Consider the following 18,424-nt stretch of genomic DNA (forward strand, 5'->3'; position numbering starts at 1 on the left):
TCTCAGCCCACCCAAACCTACTGAATCACAACCTGCAGGTTATCAAAGTCCCCAGGTGTTTCTCATGAACTTTAAATTTTGAGAAGCAAGGCTCTGAGACAGTTGCTCAAAACTCTATGATGAGAATCATCTGTAGTACTTATTAAAAACACAGTTTTGCCGGCCCCTTTGTTGGAGATTCTGATGCTCTGGGCCAGGAAAGGGAATCAGGCATTTGTATTTTAATTAAGTACCTCCCTGGTGATTTTCATCATCAGAGAAGTTTGGGAAATGATGCAGCTAAAATCAGTTCCAACTCTAAGATGCCACTGTTGTAACCATCCAGTTGGAAACCATTACCTGTAATGGAGGGGTCTCGGTCCTTATTTGCTTGAATCCTCGCTAGGAGCTGACACTATTATCCACTCCTTCCTTTCCAAATGCCTCCCTCGGCTCCTGGAGCGGTTCCTAGTTCTCGGATCATTTCTCTGTAGTTGTCTTCTCCCTCCTTCCCTTAACTGTTCTTATTTCCCAAGGTTCCTTCATCATCTCTCTTCTGACTCCATCTACTCTCTTGGGGAGACACTCTTGTGGTTTCAGCCACCTCTTACTCACTACAGGCCCTTGGATTCCTACTGGCAGCTGGGAGTTCTCTGCTGAGCAGCAGACCTGGGTACTCAGGTGCTTCTTGGCATTTCTTCCTGGCCGTCCCGCCTGTCCCTCCCGACAACCCCACAGAATGGGACCCACCCTCTTCTTGCTTTCCCAGCCTTAGCAAAGGCAACCTCCACTGGCCTAGTTTTCTGGGCCAGAACTCCAAGTTCTCTTTGATTTCTCCTTTTTCCTTATCCCCACACCCAATAGTCACCAAGATCTGCCAGGTTTACCTTCTTAAACCTCCCTCTAGCCCAGGCCCTCTCCATATCCCCTCTGTTTTTGCTCCAGGTCAGGCCTCTCTCATTTCTCTCTGGGTCCACTGCAACTACCGCTTTTCTGGTCTCTCAGCCTGTGTCTGGCTGCCTCACCCTCTCAGCCAGTCCCCTTTCCCTACAGTCAGCTTTGAAAAATGCCAACCTGGTTTCATCACTTCCCTGCTTAGACTCCTCCCTGATGGATGCTCCATCGCCTTCAGCATGACATTCAAGGCCGTGGGGACTTGGTCCTTGTCTACCTATAGGGTGTCAACTTTATACTCTACACTTCCTAATTTGTAGCCTGACCCTACACCAGAGCTTCTCAAACTCAAATGTGCAGAGATCTTGTTAAATGCAAGTTCTGATTCAGTAAGTCTGGGACATGAGGGACATGAGGTTCTGTATTTCTAATGAGCTCCTAGATGAGGCCTCTGCTCCTAGTCTGGGACACTTTGAGGCACAAGGGCCTAAACTATTTGTAGTTCCTTGATGTCCGTCTGTCAGTCTCTCTCTCTCCCTCTTCCTTGCTCTCTCTCCTCCTTCACGCCTTTGCACACTCCTGCCCGGTACATCTTTCTTGCCTTCCTCGCCTGGCTAAATCCCCTGTCCTTCAGGATTTTCACCCCACACACCCCTCCCCACATGCTCTTAGAACTTACCCGGGTCAGGGCATGTTGGTGTCCTGCCCTCCCACTAGGCTGTGAGCCCCTGGAGGGCAGGTCCTTGGATTTTATTTCTGTATCCCCAGCACCCACGCAGTGCCTGGCAGGTAAGCATGCAGTAAATGAATGCTGAAGTGCTGAATGAATGAGTGATGGATGAGAAAACCAATGCACTCTGGAATCTTACACCCTGGGACAGTGGGGGCAGTTGAATGTATTTGCTAATATCCCACAGGTACTAGATAAATGGATGACTTCACTGACAATCAAGTAGTTAAAATTTTTAATAGTCAAGTTATAACATCTCTTATATCTCAAACGAAGATTTCTCTGGTTGAACAGTTCTCTTATAAAGATGGTAACCCTGGAACAGCAGATGGTGGTGGGAGCAGGCTTCATAAGTAGAGGGAAGATTGGGGATTGACCTTTACCTAAGGCCTAGACTATACCCAGGATTTTAGTCCTCCTGTCTGCCTGGTTGGGTAGGTAATAACTCCATTTTACTGATGAGGAAACTGAGTTTGGAGAAGTTGCCCGTTCACATTTATAGGGCTATAACGTGATACACTAGGATTCTGAGCCAGGACTTCGAATTCTGGGCTCTGTGACACCCCGAGCCCCTCTGTCTTGGAAGCATTACCATACATGGGCTGAGAATTACGATTCTCTTTACAAAAATGGGATCATTCATAGAGGAAGATGGGCACGGATGTTAGCCCAGGGCTGATCTTCCTTAGCAAAAAGAGGAGGATTGGCATCGGATGTTAGCTCAGGGCTAGTCTTCCTCACAAAAAAAAAAAAAAAAGGGATCATTCACTTACGTTGGTTGTTTTCTAACTTGGGCAGATAGCTTGGAAAGTTGTTGGACACCAATGGACTTGCCTGGAAACCCATTAATCTTGGCTATTCAGAGAAAATCTTCAATAGAATTTATTTGCAAGGTAAGTTATGAAGATTTCGGCTTTGCCCTCAAATTTCTCTTCCAGGATGCTCTTCAAATAAATATTTCCCAATCCAAAAAAGACCATAGTTATTTTAGATGTTATCTTTTTAAGTCTGAATTCACTGCTTTTTCTTAGTTTTAAAGAACACATCTTCACAATAAGCCACTATTAGGCTGAATAGGTTTCGCTACTCCTACAAATCTGAATCTGGTAATGACTAACATTGAACTCAATAATAAGTGAGGATAATTTCAGAACGTTTGGCTTTGTTTTAAAGGGCAAGATTTTGGAAGCAGGCTCACAGGACTCCATCCAGATCCATTTTCCTGGCACGTACCTAAGGGACTCTGCCCAAGCTCTAGGTGAGAGGAAAGGGCAGGAGAGGGCACACTCACTTCCCATGTGCCTGGCACTGGGGAAGAGAGCGCATTAGGACTCCAGGAGCCAGAACCCCACAGCACAATGGCCTTTGGATGCCTCTACTGTCCTGGAAAGGAGAGGTGGCTCCTTTTCAACTCAGGCTGGGGCTGGGAGAGGTTTTGGGAGCAGGCAGGAGTCCAGTTGTCGGAGGCCTCGGTGGCTCCCTGCACTTGCCCGTCTCCCTGCACTCGCTGGGCCTGCTGACTGCTCTGCTCCTCTCTGATCCACACAGAATTCTGAAAGAAGAAGATGTAACTCGGCCAGGCTTATGTCTCACCCTGCATCAGTGTTCACCATGATCGTGAAATAAGATTTCTGAATCAATTGCCCTTCAGACCTAGCTGGGTCTTGACTCACTGCCTGAACTTTCCACGTCTTTTTGGAGATAAAGCAAATCCCTGGCTTGCTGAATGGTTTCTGATTATTCATCTTTTTCCATTTGGTGCTTTGCTTTGGAAATTCAGAGTGCAGTAAAAGTGTCTGTACCTGGATTTATGCTAGGATTTTTAAAATACAACTCTGATTTTTGGTAAAAGAAAAAAAGATTGGGGGGAGGGGACAACATTAAGACAAAGAAAACAAAATTTTCTAGTCCATTCTCCCTACTAAATACAGCTCACATGTGCTGGATATCATCAGGCTACAATGTACCCAGTGCTTATGGTGTCAGGCACTGTTCTAACAGCTGAGCATACGTTATATCATTGAATCTTCACAGCAGCGCCAGCAGGTAGGGTCTGTTTTGACCCTTCATTTTACAGATGAGCAAACTGAGGCACAGAGAAGTGACTTGCCCAAAGGTATACAGCAAATAAGAAATGGGGCCCTGATGCTAATCCCAGCATTTTGACTCTAAAGCACTTGCCCACGAACTTACACCCCAGCACATGGAGAGACAGAACAAGGAGAGTCACAAGCCAACTCATTTAGAAGCTGCTCCATGGACTATCTGAACTTAATTTAAAATGTGTGAATTCCTTCTAAAAGAGTGTGAGGAACAATGAAAATCTGATGCCTACTCAGTTATAAATCTATTTGTAGAGGGCACTGATGGTTCCTATATTGTAAATAGCTGTCTTAGGAGTTCTAGATGGCAGTTCATATATAAGGAAAAACTCTTTCGTGACATTGATTGTCGTTACATAGATTTGCATGTCAGTCAAGCCACCTTCCCCAGCTGTATTACTTTATTTGGGAAAAGTCTGGCATAACACAGAAGGGAAGGTTAGCCTAATAGGCAGATGTCACAAGGGGACATTGTGTTTGATGCTTCAATTTTGCAGAGAATCTTGGATCTGACATGGGAAAGAGTTTTAGTGGTTCACTGCCAACTTTGGATCACCCCCAAAAAAGCTTTAGGAAAATATTTCTCTACAGAGGTGAAGAAAAGTAAGAAACTATGAATTTACCTGGTGAATTGGATCAATATGTCCAGATAATTCAAGTCCCAAATCCTCTTTTTCTATAACATTTGTCTGAATTTTCTGAGTTGTCACCACTCTTCAACTCAACTTCTCCCGAAGACACTCAGCTTAAATTCTCGCCGTGTCTCTGGGCTCTCATGTTGCTATGCTGAGTAAGGAACTCTGAGGGTGAGTCTATACCACATGTGAAATGAATGGATCTTAACACACCAAGGCTTTGTGTTTAGCCATCTTGATGGTCAACCCAGTTTGCTGCACAACTGATGTGGCTTCTGTAGCAACTGACATCAATCACCAGGATGGCTACACTCGCTGGTCAGCTGGGCCACAGCTGTTTGGCATGGCTGCTTGGGTCTGGGACATGGTCTAGGGCCATAATATGACAATAAAGCTGGTGGTTTTTAAAGGTCTTTGCTACAAATAACATTCCTCATTTGATGAAATAGATATCTTTCTGCCAACTTGGCTCTCTTGTCTAAACTTTGGTGTTTTCCAGTCTAGTACTCTTCAAATTTGATGTTCTATGGAATGTAAAGTGAATTAATTCTCCCTTTTTGTCAGTGTTGTAAGTTCCATATGGAGTTTGCTCAGTTGGGAAAACATCTGTATTAATCAGACAAACTAAAATCATTGAGTGGGCCTAAACTGTTCATTTTAATGATTTTTCTCCACAGATGACAAAGCACACCATGCAAACAGCTACCCAGTTTTGGCAGGATGGCTCAAAATTATATCGAGTGAATGAAGTTGCATTATTTCAACTTAAATTTAATTTTTTGCTATTAAAAACATCCTCAATTCCATAAATTACAACATGTATTCTGAAATATTTGGGGAATGATCTTATCTGCCATATTTCATTCTTAAACAGTTGAATTAAAAACCTAATTCCTACTAAAAGTCTTCAAAATGAGAAATTGTTAACTACGATGATACTTTCCCCCTGATTAAATAAGGAAAAAGAGTTGAGGCTTTGCATGAAAAAACATCTTTTCAGAAGTCAATTTGTTTTTTACTTCATTAACACAATAAAATGTGGGTGGTTAATCTGAGTGAGAGCCACTGTTTTCTAAAAATGCATTAAGACTTAACTGGACGGGTGGTTGCATGACAGGAGCTGTTTAGGATTAGAAAGTAGTTGTGATTTGGGTTTAAATGAATTGCACTCTATTTACGAATTCTTCGGCAGTTAATTTGGATCATTTCCATTCCACTGCAGGCAGAAGGCAGACCTTTCTGCCTAGTTACCCCATCGTCGATGTCACTTCCCAGAGGAGTCAAGTTTGTCCTAACAGATGTTGGCTTTGATGGGGATGAGCCCGAGGGACTCTAAACTTTCAGTTGAATTTATCCCCTTTCTGGATACTATTGAATCACTCCTGCCTTGAGCAGAGGACTGGTCTTTGCTTCAAAGGCAGCTAAAGAGTGAATTATTTACCAAATTGCACAAAAGGGAGGATTTATCAAGCCCCTTTTCTCCCAAAGAGTACAACCCCAGAACTGGAGGACTTTATTACTCTCTTTCTCGGCTATAAATTATGTCATTCGGATGCTTTTGAAAGCTTCTCCTCATGCCCTCGCTTGAGTCACAAAACTTGATACCTGGGGCCAAATGCCTTTATCCCCCCCAGAAGGGTGAGGAAGATAAAAAGGCAGCAATTGTAGGCGAGTGCCACACAAAGCCAATGACTGGGCAGAAAATGTGGGCAGTGGAGACAGTTACTCTGCATAATTCATGCCTCCTTGGCCTGATATTCTACTCTGAAATGAATTTTACCATTTGCATAAGGTCATTGGATACTCCAAAATATGAATTAGCCACTTGGAACACACTAGGTGTAACCAATACCACCAATTTGATTGTTGTCATTACCTTCAATCCTGGGATTTTAGATTTTGTGAATTTCAATAATCCAGTCACTCACCTGGAGAGGGTTTGCCAGGGTCTGCTTTCTCTGGTTTCCTTGCAGTCATGGTACTTTTATGTTTCTGCTTGACTGATGTTTGGTCAATTGCTGGAAGTCTGGAATCACACTTAACTGCAGAATTCTTGGTAGATAATCTTGGTTCAGCTAGAGGATCCTCCTCACCAGAACTCTACCAAAAATGAAAGGTGTCTGAGTATCAGTGGCCAAGTAGGTCATCTTTGCTAGGCAGAGGAAAAAGAGACAAGCCAAATGCAGGGACCCTTCCAGCAATAACACCGGAGCATCCCGCCATGCATGCTCAATACACACTTTCACCAGTGAGATTTTGATGGACTGGGTGTATCAATTTAGAAATAATAGCAAAGTTAATGAGTCTATTTTGTAGAACATTATAAAAAGAATGCACATCTATGAGTCCATCTTGTAGAACATTATGAAAAGAATGCATTTCTGACCCTTAAGTAATTTGATGACCAATAACAGCTCATGTTAAAAGCTACGTGTGAAAGCAGGAGAAACAATCAGTGCTTTTAAACTTCTTGCTATTTGTTATTTGAACTACTTTGGGGGCGCATGAGGAAAAATGGTCCTTATGTTAATCATATACTTGCCAATGAAAAGGAAATTTAGAGTGTGTTTGGACTGAATAAATCAGACCTGAGTTTCATATTCTGAACCATGGGATGCAACATAAGAGACAAATTTTTTAAAAAGTCCTCTACTTGTCAGTCTTCCAGAAAGAAGTCAGTATAAATCTATGCATGGACAAATCATGATTCCTGCAGTGTCAAAATATCTCAACACAGCCTTGCCGAAGCAATAAAAATTATCCAGGCATTCGATAGTTTTTATACTTTGCCACACTTAAACACCCACCAAAGAAAGGATGAAAACAATATAAAGGACTATGAGAATCTGGTCTTGAAGGGAGACTGAAGTCCTGCCTTACAGTTTTAGGCCCTGGTATTAGTATGATTTGCTGGGCGATACACTCTGCAACAAACAAAACCACAAAGTGCCCTCCCCCTCCTTGGGGACTTGGGGAGGTGGTTACTAAATTCTACATTGCGCCTTAGGCCAGTATTGGAAAGTCCTCTGAAAATGCAGACACGGAACGCTAAGTTAACGTCCCCCACACCTCCCCAGCTGTGGCAATGTGTATTGATCTTGCTCATCGTTCTTGCTGACAGTTGTGGCATTTTCATTTCAAGGCTCCTGACTCAGGAGAGTCCTCTGAATAGTTTTGAATTATTGGGTGCAATGTAAGACAAACTAAACTCTAAAACAAGTCCCCTACTTGTCAGTCTTCTCTACGGAAGTCTATACAAATCTACAGGTGGACAGATCATTATCCTCCAAGATTATAGATCTTATTTTGTAATTTAGAGTCTGGATACAGCCTTCAAACAAATAATTATTGTTTCTCCCTACATTTTCAGAAAACAGACCACCCCGAGATAAAGGGACAGGAAAAGAGAAGGACATAATGAATTGGTTGTTCTCCCTTTTCCCTTTTGATTCTGGAATTTAACAAAATCCTTGAAAATTCTTCTGAGGTGTCAAAGATGAAACATTAGGTCATTTCTGAACATGAGATGGGCTGTCCATTCTTAGGGAAGGAAATGTGGGAAAATTTTAATTATGATGCCTACCATCGTCATAGGCAAGAAAAGCATCAATGAGCATGGGATAAAATTTCTTCCACAAACTGCCCAACACAAATAACTCATGTTAGTGGGTGGAGAAGCCTGCTCACACACACAGGGATCTAGTCTTCAGCCCTTTATTTCCAGCCAACAGAAAAGCAGGAAAGATGCTCTGGGCTAAGACTACCAATATTCTTGGTCACAGCATTAGGAGCAGGGGTCCACTATTACTGGTGGATCCACCCCTGTCACCCCCAGCCAGGGCTAGAATTCTTTGCTTGCCCCAGGCAGTGGTGAGTTGGGAGGAGTTGGTGAAGAGACTCTTTACCAGGTGAGTGTTAAGCCATGTTTATCCTTCCTTCAACCATTCATTAAACCTCAAGCCTTTAGTAGTACCAAAGAGGAAAGAAAGCTTGGCCAATTAAACCATGCCTATTATGTATGGAATTGTGCACCTGTGTTCCAAGTACATCCTTTTCTGGTTCCTGGTTCCATCAACCTTATTTCCAGTTGGTAATCATTCTTTTTTTTTTTTTGTGAGGAAGATCAGCCCTGAGCTAACATCCATGCTAATCCCCCTCTTTTTGCTGAGGAAGACGGGCTCTGAGCTAACATCTATTGCCAATCCTCCTTTTTTTCCCCCAAAGCCCCAGTAGATAGTTGTATGTCATAGTTGCACATCCTTCTAGTTGCTGTATGTGGGACGCGGCCTCAGCATGGCCAGAGAAGCAGTGCGTCGGTGCGCGCCCGGGATCCGAACCCTGGCCGCCAGTAGCGGAGTGCGCGCACTTAACCGCTAAGCCACGGGGCCGGCCCTGGTAATCATTCTTAAGAGTCCAGAAATCGCAGCTGGAAGTGCGTGTTTTGTCAGTTGGAAACTAAAGCCACAATGGCAAGAAGTATAATACTTACGAATGTGCTACTGGATCTTTTCCTGCTTGCTTCATTGAGTAATCTTAAGCAAATCACTTCAATTTTTTGTGTCTTTATTCATGTCCTCTCATGTACTCAGCCATTCTCACCTATCTTCTCTCATGAAAACCCATAGTATTACCCAGGGAGGCTGATCCTTGGGTGTGGGAAGTTGTAATAACTCATTCTGGCACAAAAGTGTAGTATTTAGGACTCTGGAGCCCAGTTTCCTAGAGGTGAATCCTGGCTCTTTCATGTAGTTATTGAGTGACATAGGGTTAGTTTTCGTTAGTTCTCTGCATGTCAGATTTTCTCATCTGTGAACAATAGTGTCTACCTTTTGGCTCTGTGAGGAATAAATGAGTTAAAATATGTTTATAGCACTTAGAACAGTGCCAGGCACACAGTAAGTACCATGCTAAGTGTTGGCTTTTGCAACTAGCCATTCATTCATGTTCAGCCATTTTAAAAATCAACTAGCTAACTACTGAACATTAACTACCCACTGTTGAAACCAAAACTAAAAGCCCCAATTAAAACTTCTATTGGATTTTCACCTATTCCAAAGACATACACACGGAGAGGTAGGTCAGCTCCTACACTGGACCCTTGGTTTCTTTCAAAGGCGGTATAATTTATGATAGTCTTATAAATAGCCATTTGACATTTATCTAGTCTTAAGAAAATATGGTACAATTTTTTTTCAGACACTAAAGCTCTAATGGCAAATATTTAACAACATTTAGAGATTCTCAAACAATAATAATTAAATTATTTGGATTTAAAGTTGATTTTAAAACTATGTCTTTTCCTCTTGTCATTTTGAGCAGTAATTACAATTTTCATTTCTTTCCCCATATGTTCTTAAGTTGAAATGTCACGTTGAGGTGGAGGCAACAGCACATTGCTATTCTTTTGGGTGAAGAAAAGCAGCTCTATCTTTCGAAATCAAAGCCTAAAACATTAAAAAAAAGAAAAACTAAAAAAACCAAACTACATGATACATGCGTAGACATTAAGTTCTCTACTGGTGATTTGATGAGCAAGTCCTAATAAAGCCATGTTAACTAAACGAAGCTATTATCAAAATTAGTATTTTCTAGAGTATTATTATTTTTGGACTTAACCTTTTCCAAACATCCCCAACTTGCTCTTCTGGCATCATCCATAATAAAGTAGAGATATTATCTTGCCCAGGGCTAGGCTCTCTCCAAAGTTCAGAGAAAGACTCACACTGGGAGAAGGGACTGACATTAGGGATATAAGTGGCACTGGGCACTGAAGTAACGACTTAGTAACATTACAATAGTTCTAGATAGACCCCCTGGAAGATGGAGACCCAAGGTTTGGGACGTGGGATGCCTTTTCCTAGGGATGTGAGAATAACTAGATTTTTAAACTGGGACCTAACAATGTTGAGTCTGAAGTGGCAAGGTGACAATGAACAGAGATGCTCAGAAGAGCAAAGAGACCAAAGTAGTAAAGGACTGAAAAGATGGAGTCATTTTCCAACTCTTGCCATACAGCTCATTTCCAAGACCCGGGAAACTGCTTCTCAACTGGTATGCCACTTCCCTCCCACCCCCAAGGTGTGAGGGTGTGCTACTGAATTTTGATCGATGTGTACAAAACCCATTTTTGCCATGTGTCGTGTGATGGAAGGCTGAGCTGAGCGGATCTTATGACATAATGTAGGTCAGGGCACAACTTAGCGTGAATGAGAGAAGAGGCAAAGAGTAGTGTCAGGCTGGTGCCGGAGAAAGACTGTGTGTTCACTACGTTGTAAATAAACGTATTCTCATGAGATTATGAGAGAGAATGATCAAGGCAGTGAACCTCAACACTCAAATTGTAACATGGGAAGGGTGGCCAAGGGACTGTGGGTGCAAATGAGTATCTTCAGAGTGCTGTCCCCAAAGTCCACACTCAAATTGTGCTTCAAACACAAAAACTGCCTTAGGGAATTGAGAGCAGCTTGTATATATAGCATTCTGGATAGGACAGGTACGTTCGTGTAGTCAAGAAATATCAAGTTAGCATGTTCTACACAGAGCGCTATTTGTGCTAAACTTTCTCTTGCCCAGAAAAAACTCTAAGAGCAGCAAAGTCCTTCCCACGTTTAGCACAATTTTGAGCTTACCAGAATTGTAAACTTGAACAACAATAAAGAACAGAGGTCAGTAACTTTTTTTGGATTTTTTTGACTCAGGTACCACCTACTTGAATCAAACTACTGCTTAACCACCTGACACATGGTGGCCAGGTGAGGCTGGGCAAGAGCAGGATTCGCAGTGGAAGCCCTTGCTCTCCATTTTGCCACAAGATGCTTTTTGGAGCCAGCTGGGCTGCCATGTGCAGAAATATCACAGACACCTGTCTCTACCATCAACTTCTGTAGAGAAGGCTCTCCCGCTTGCCACGTTTTCTTATTCTCATGCTAGCAAGTTGGAATTAGCCAGCGTGAGACACTCATCTGAGAGCAACAGTGGCTTCAGTGATTAAAGTCTTCATAATGTTTGATGACCACTGGGTCTGCTCTCTGCAGGAGAGGCCTGTGGGACTTCAGAGCTTGCTTCCTGATTACTATCCATCCCACCATGGAATGGCCTCTGGGTGAAACTTAGGCCTGTGAGCTACGGAAATGGCGAACATGACATGTTTTCTGACACTTGTTAGGTATTTCTCACAATGCAAATTAATTCCTTGTGTGCTGCAGAAATCACTGCTGGTTTATATGGGTGGTGACCACACATTTTAATGCTTTTGGGGACAAGTGTGTATAGGGTTCTCTGGGACAGAGTTCTGTGTGGTGGACAGTGGGTAAGGAAAATGTTGGATTTTAAAAATTTGAGCACTAAAGTGTAGTGTTTAGTAGCAAATTGAGATTGCCCTCAGTTGGGTTTTTTCAGGTATGGTTTTCTACAATATATTTCTCTTTCATCCTTTATTTGAATTCATAGTCTCCTTTTATCTGAGAGGAACATCTGAGGAACACGAAAGACTTGGCCATCAAATGGAGATCATTCATGAAAATACCTCCTACTCAAAATAATAGGTCAAAAAACATGAGAATTAATTGAGAACTATCATATGCACGTACTATGCCTTCAACACCTTGCTAGGCACTATGAAGGAATACAAAAACAAGAAGCTACAATGGGAGAGAAAAGATTTACACTGTACTAGCAAAATGCAAAACAACAGGTAGTTAAATGATAAGTTGGGTGGAATTCTAAATTTCAAAGGAACTCACAGAAAAGGGTGAGAAGTCAAGGGAGGCTTCATGAAGGAGGTGGTGTTTTCTAGAACCTGAAGGATGAGTAGGAACTGGCTTAGGCTGGAGGCAGCACATGAACCGAGGTATGCATAGAGCAACAAGTGTGGCCTGACTCTCAGACAGTGAGGCAAGTGGCCAGAGCAGAGGGTGTGGGGAGAAGAGGAGAGAAATAAAGCTGGATGGCAGGGTGGGGTCAGATTGTGAGGGGCTTTGACATTCAAGCAAAGGATTGAGAGTCAATGTGATACAGAATGGGGTCCAACTGAAGGTTTCTGAACAGAAAAATGCTTAAAGTGGTATTTAAGATTATCTTGTATGTTTCTTTCAGAGGGAGAAAACAAAGCATCCTATAAATTTGCAGGGAAATAACATCTTTGTAGTTTCAATGGTTTATTTTTGTAGAGCGGAATTCTTTATTACAAAAGAAATGTATATTCATAATGTAAAAATAAAGACAAGCATAAAGAAAGAAAATTTAAAACATTCAAAACCTCACTAACTTTGAAATAAAAACTGCAAATATCTTGGTCTGTATTCTTTTAGACTCTTTTTTTTTTTTTGTGAGGAAGATCAGCCCTGAGCTAACATCTGATGCCTATCCTCCTCTTTTTTCTGAGGAAGACTGGCCCTGAGCTAACATCTGTGCCCATCTTCCTCTACTTTATATAGGATGCTGCCACAGCATGGCTTGACAAGCGGTGCGTCGGTGTGCGCCTGGGATCCGAACCGGCAAACCCTGGGCCGCCGCAGTGGAGCGCGCGCACGTAACCGCTTGCGCCACTGGGCCGGCCCCTAGACTCCTTTTTAATGACTGTGATGGAGACTACTAGCTTTCCACTGAAATCCCTTCTCAAGTGATAAGAGTTGAAGCTGGGACGTGGCCACCCACCTTGAACTGAATGTCTCAGCCTCCCCTGCAACTAGGTCCAGCCTCGGGAGGAAAGTCTCACCAGTGGAGTGTGAGCAGAAGGGAGGTGTGCAGCCTGCTTCAGAAATAATCTCTGGCCCTGCACCTCAGCTGGAAGGGCAACAACTTTGAAAGGCACGTGCTGAAGACAACAGAACCATCATCGGTTTGAGTCCTCGCAAGTCTGAGTGGAGGAGAGCTGCCTGCTGATCTGGTTCATCCAACCTGGTCCATCATAGGTGCAAGAAGTAAACTTACATCTTGTTGGAGTCATCACATTTTTGGTCCCTTTGTTATGACAGCTAACATTACTCTAACACATATGTTTATGCATATGTATAAATTTTTTTTACAAAACTAGAATTGTATGGGGCCGGCCCCGTGGCTTAGCGGTTAAGTGTGCACGCTCTGCTGCCGGCGGCCCGGGTTCGGATTCCAGGTGCGCGACGCACCGCTCCTCCGGCCATGCTGAGGCCGTGTCCCACATAGAGCAACTAGAAGGATGTGCAGCTATGACAGACAACTATCTACTGGGGCTTTGCGGGAAAAATAAATAAATAAAATCTTTAAAAAAAAAACCAAAAACTAGAATTGTACCATACACACTGTTTCAATTAACAATACATTGCATCAATAGATAGTTTTCTACAATTTTTTAACCCTATTTTGAAAAATTTCAGCTCTACAGAAAAACTGACAGAATAGTACAGACAACACTCATTACCCTTTACCTGCCAATTTGCTTTCTCTCTATATATGTATATCCTTTTTCTGAACAATTTCAAAGTGACTAGACTTCATGATACTTCACCTAAATACTTCACCATGCAACTCCTATCAAAATAGACATTCTCCTACAAAGCCACACCACCATTAACCCACCTAAGAAAATTTAATAGTTCCATAACATTAGCTAATATATATTATATATATAGTAGAGTATATTCAAACCAAGTTGGCCCCAAAATACCTTTTTAGCTGTTTGTTTTGATCTGTGATCCAATCAAGATACATGCATTGCATGCAGTTATTTTGTGTGTGTGTGTGTGTGTGTGAGGAAGATTAGCCCTGAGCTAACATCTGTTGCCAATCCTCCTCTTTTTGCTGAGGAAGATCGGCCCTGGGCTAATATCTGCACCCATCTTCCTCTACTTTATATGGGACACCGCCACAGCATGGCTTGACAAGCGATGCGTCGGTCCTTGCCCAGGATCCGAACCCGCGAACCCTGGGCCAGCAGAAGGAGAGCACGCGCACTTGACTGCTGAGCCACAGGGCAGGCCCACATGCAGTTATAATGTCTCTTTAGTTTTCTGCCCTTTTTGCTTTTTCATGATTTTTACTGTTTTGAAGAGTCCCAGCCTCATAGAAGTTCTTATGTTCTGAATTTGATTGTTTGCTCATAATAAAATTCAGGTTCATCATTTTTGGTATGAATATTCTATAAATGATGTGGTGTCCTTCCTTATAACATCACACCAGTGCCTAACAGCACTGTTTGCTCTTTAGGGGAAGGTGGTGACTGCCAGACCTCTCCATTGTATAGGTACATTTCCTCCCTTTGTAATTAGTAGGTAATCTATGGGATGATTCTTTGACACTGAATAACTTATTCATAAACAATATTTTACCAAATTATTTTAGTTATCTTTTGATGTGCTTTGCCTAAGTTGATAATTATACTGGGGTACCAAAATGATGATTTTTCTAACTCTAGCATTTCTTCTACAATTGTTAGCTACCACTCCTCTCTAAAGAACTTTCCTTCCCCCCATTCTCTCTCTTTTATTTATTTATTTATTTAGCATTGTGTTCTCAAGGATATATTTTATTCAATTATCTCATCACATTTTTTAATGCTCAATTGTACCAAAAATGGTGAGTGGGAGTCAATTTAAGCTGGCTCTTGACTGGGTCTTTGAACACTTCTTTGCTTTCTGGTACAAGAAAATATCATAGCTTCACCATGCACTTTATCAATTCAGACCTGGAATCAGCTGTTTTTCCAAGAAGTTCTGTTCCTTTTAGTTGAGAATGGTATTTAGAATCAACATCTGCATGATAGGTGTGTTCATTGCTACTGGAGCGACATGGTTCTTAACTCTTTTCAATGGAATTAATTAGAAATATGTCATTAAAAAATCACGAGTTCACAGCAATATTTCTAATTAAAATTTAACACTACATAGGGTTTTTCCTTCCTTTTATCTTATATTTGTATCTTTTTTCTCTTATATACAAAATCTTTACGCCTTAATTATATTAATATATTTATTATTCTGCAATAAACATGAAATAATTTCAGAATTATAACACAAATATTACTCCAAGAATAAACCCACTAAGTAAAGTTTATTCTTTCTTCGCACTTCTCTTTGTCTTTAGAATATATTCCTCATTGTATGGATTTATCATAATTCTTTCTGTTGGTCATGTATGTTGCTTCCAACTTTTTGCTATGATAAATAGTGCTATGATGAATATTCTTATGTATTCACGCACATCTTTAATTATCTCTTTGAGTTCCCCAAAGTGGGAATTTATATTAGTAGATTAAAAGCATCACAAAGATTTTAAATTTTTGGTCCCAGATTGTCCTCCAGAAATATAGTACCAATCTACGTTTCCAAATGTATATGAGAATGCCAGTTTCTACATAACTTTGCCAACTATTATCTTTTTTAAAAAGTCTTTGGCATTTTGGGAGAAGATTATAATTTTAATTTGTAACTTGTATGTAATTTTAATTTAATTATTATACAGGTTCACTTATTTATCTCATCTATTTAGAATGTATATTCCACATATTTCTAAAAAGGGTCTGAGATGACTTAAAAGTTGAACTCAAAACAGTTTATAAAAATGTAACAAGAAAAGGCAAAACTAATTTATGGTGAAAACACTCAGAATAGTGGTTGCCTTTGAGAGGGACAGGGGCAGGAACTGACCAGGAAGGGGCATGAGGGAACTTCATGGGGTGATGGAAACTTGATAGGAGTTTGGGTTACATGGTTACACGCATTTGTCAAAACTCTTTAAATATTACTTTTAAAATCTGTACAATTCACTGCAGATAATTTTTACCTGTAAAACAAAAAATGGAAAAAAATATGAACAATCAAAACCACAAAAACCATAAACAAATATTCAAGTCTAGTTGATGATGTACACGCTGAAGTTTTCAGAGGAGCAGAGTACTGATGTCTACACCTCGCTTTGAAATCCACCAAAACACAAAATGGATCAATGGATGGATAGATGGATAGATAAGAGATAAAGCAAATAGAGCAAAATGTCAACAATCGTAGAATCTTGGTGGTGGGTATATGGATATTCACTGCACAATTCTGTCAACTTTTCTATGTGTTTTGAAGCTCTCAGAGTGAAATACTGGGGGGAGATGGAGCAGAAATACAGATCTAGACATATAGACGTTGCAGGGCTGCCAGGATAAACTAGGTACTTTGTGGGAACGCAGTTATTAACAAAATAAACGTCATTAGATTAAAAAATCGTTCCCTTCATGATATCACTTGGTAACAATGAGAGATCAATGATCAATACAGCAACGTCAATGTAAGATAAATTTTAAAAGATACGTTTCGGGGGCGCCCGGTGGTGCAGGAGGTTAAGTGCGCGCGCTCCGCTGCGGAGGCCCGGGGTTAGCCGGTTCGGATCGCAGGCGCGCACTGACGCACTGCTTGGCAAGCCATGCTCTGGCGGTGTCCCATATAAAGTGGAGGAAGATGGGCACGGATGTTAGCCCAGGGCCAGTCTTCCTTAGTAAAAAAAAAAGGAGGATTGGCAGATGTTAGCTCAGGGCTGATCTTCCTCACAAAAAAAAAAAAAAAAGATACCTCTTTTCTTACACTTGGTGCTTTAGGATGAGCATAAAGTGAACTAGCAGGGAACCTCCCTGGAAAAGGCAATGTAACTACATATGTTGGGATATAGGATGAGTGAAACAAAGACTTCGCCCCTACAGAGACTACAGCCTCGGCAGGGAGGTAGATCATTTAATCAAATAATTATTAAATAAATGTCAAATTGCAAGTCATAAATTTTTTAAAAAGGAAATATATGGATCTAGTTGTAAGAGAGGGAAGTTGGGGAATACATCTCTGAGGAAGTGACCTGAGCTGAGATCTGAGGCATTTGGGAAGGCGGGTTGAGTGTTGGAAGAAGAGGGAACAGCATGTGCAAAGACTCTTAGCAGGAGGTGGCCTGGCATATAAGAGGACCCAAAGCCAGCATTGATGAAGCGTGGGGCAGTACGGAGGGCCTGATCCTGCAGAGCCTTGTTGGCTACATGATGGACTTTGGTCCCCATTCTAAAAGTCACAGAAAGGCACAGAAGGGGTTTAAGCAGGCAAGTAAAGTAACTGACCCACTTGTCAGTATCACTCCACCTGTGGTACCAAAAGAGGGATTTGGGGGCAGGAGTGGAAGTGTGAAGACTTGTTAGGAGGCCTGTGCAGTAACTTAACTAGGTAACAGCAGAGAACAACACAGAGATGGATTAAACAGACATTGGAGAAGCAAAATCGATAGGACTTGGCAATGAATTGAATATGAGGGTAGGGAGGAGAGAAAGTGTCTGATTCTGATGATACCAAACAAAAGGAAGACTGAAGGGCCAGACTGGGAACTTGAGCATCAGGCCTGCTGAGTATGAGGTGTCTTTGAGACATTCCAGTAGAGAAACTGAGTAAACAGCTGGATATTCAGACCTGGAGATCAAAAGTGCGATTTGGGTTGGAAATATAGATCGTAGGGAGTCATTGGCAAATAACATCTTGACTTTGGCAGTTAAAATCTTGATGAGATAACCTAAGGAGAACGTATAGAGCAGGGCTTTTGGGGGGTGGGTCCTGAACTTGGATGGGAAAAACGTTACATCTTTATTTCCACTAACCTCTAACTGAAACCTAAGCAAATCTTTCATTTACAAAGGCAGGCAACAAACCACAGGAGTATTAGAAGTACCTGTGATTTTGTCACCAATAGCAGTCACAGATATTTTCACATTTCATTAAATTTGTTGCAGATCTCTCAAAATACCCTTTACACCCATCACTTGTTATTTAATGTGTTAATAAAGAAGCACATATATTACCGAATCAGATTTCTAAAAATATTTTGACGACTAATTCAATAAAAGTGGTTTCCTTTGAAATCCTATGTGTCATTTCGTGCATTTGAAAATATTATTCTGAGAAGAGGATCTAGAGAGTTCACCATACCGCCTAAGAGGTCTGTGATACAAAAATAGGATAAAACTCCCAAGTGTAGAGTGAGAAGAGAGCCAAGCCTCGAGGAATTCCAGGACTCAGAGCCTGAGCGGAGGAGGATGAGAAGTGGAGAATGAGGAGCTGCCTCAGAGACAACGAAGGAAACCAGAAGAAGAATGT

General features: G+C 41.6%; 1 protein-coding gene across 6 annotated transcripts in view; it reads right to left on the minus strand.

Moving 5' to 3' along the window:
* Positions 1-18,424, minus strand: part of MARCHF10 (membrane associated ring-CH-type finger 10) — a 180,580-nt gene that overhangs the window by 39,810 nt on the left and 122,346 nt on the right. For all 6 annotated transcript variants that reach the window (XM_087441362.1, XM_087441363.1, XM_087441366.1 and 3 more), the window contains one exon: positions 6,269-6,440. In XM_087441362.1, coding sequence (XP_087297488.1) covers positions 6,269-6,440 — 172 coding nt within the window. The remainder of the gene's footprint in view (positions 1-6,268; positions 6,441-18,424) is intronic.

Source organism: Ceratotherium simum, chromosome 16 (genome assembly GCF_057802395.1).
Source record: "Ceratotherium simum simum isolate JZ-2026a chromosome 16, ASM5780239v1, whole genome shotgun sequence".
NCBI lineage: Eukaryota > Metazoa > Chordata > Mammalia > Perissodactyla > Rhinocerotidae > Ceratotherium > Ceratotherium simum.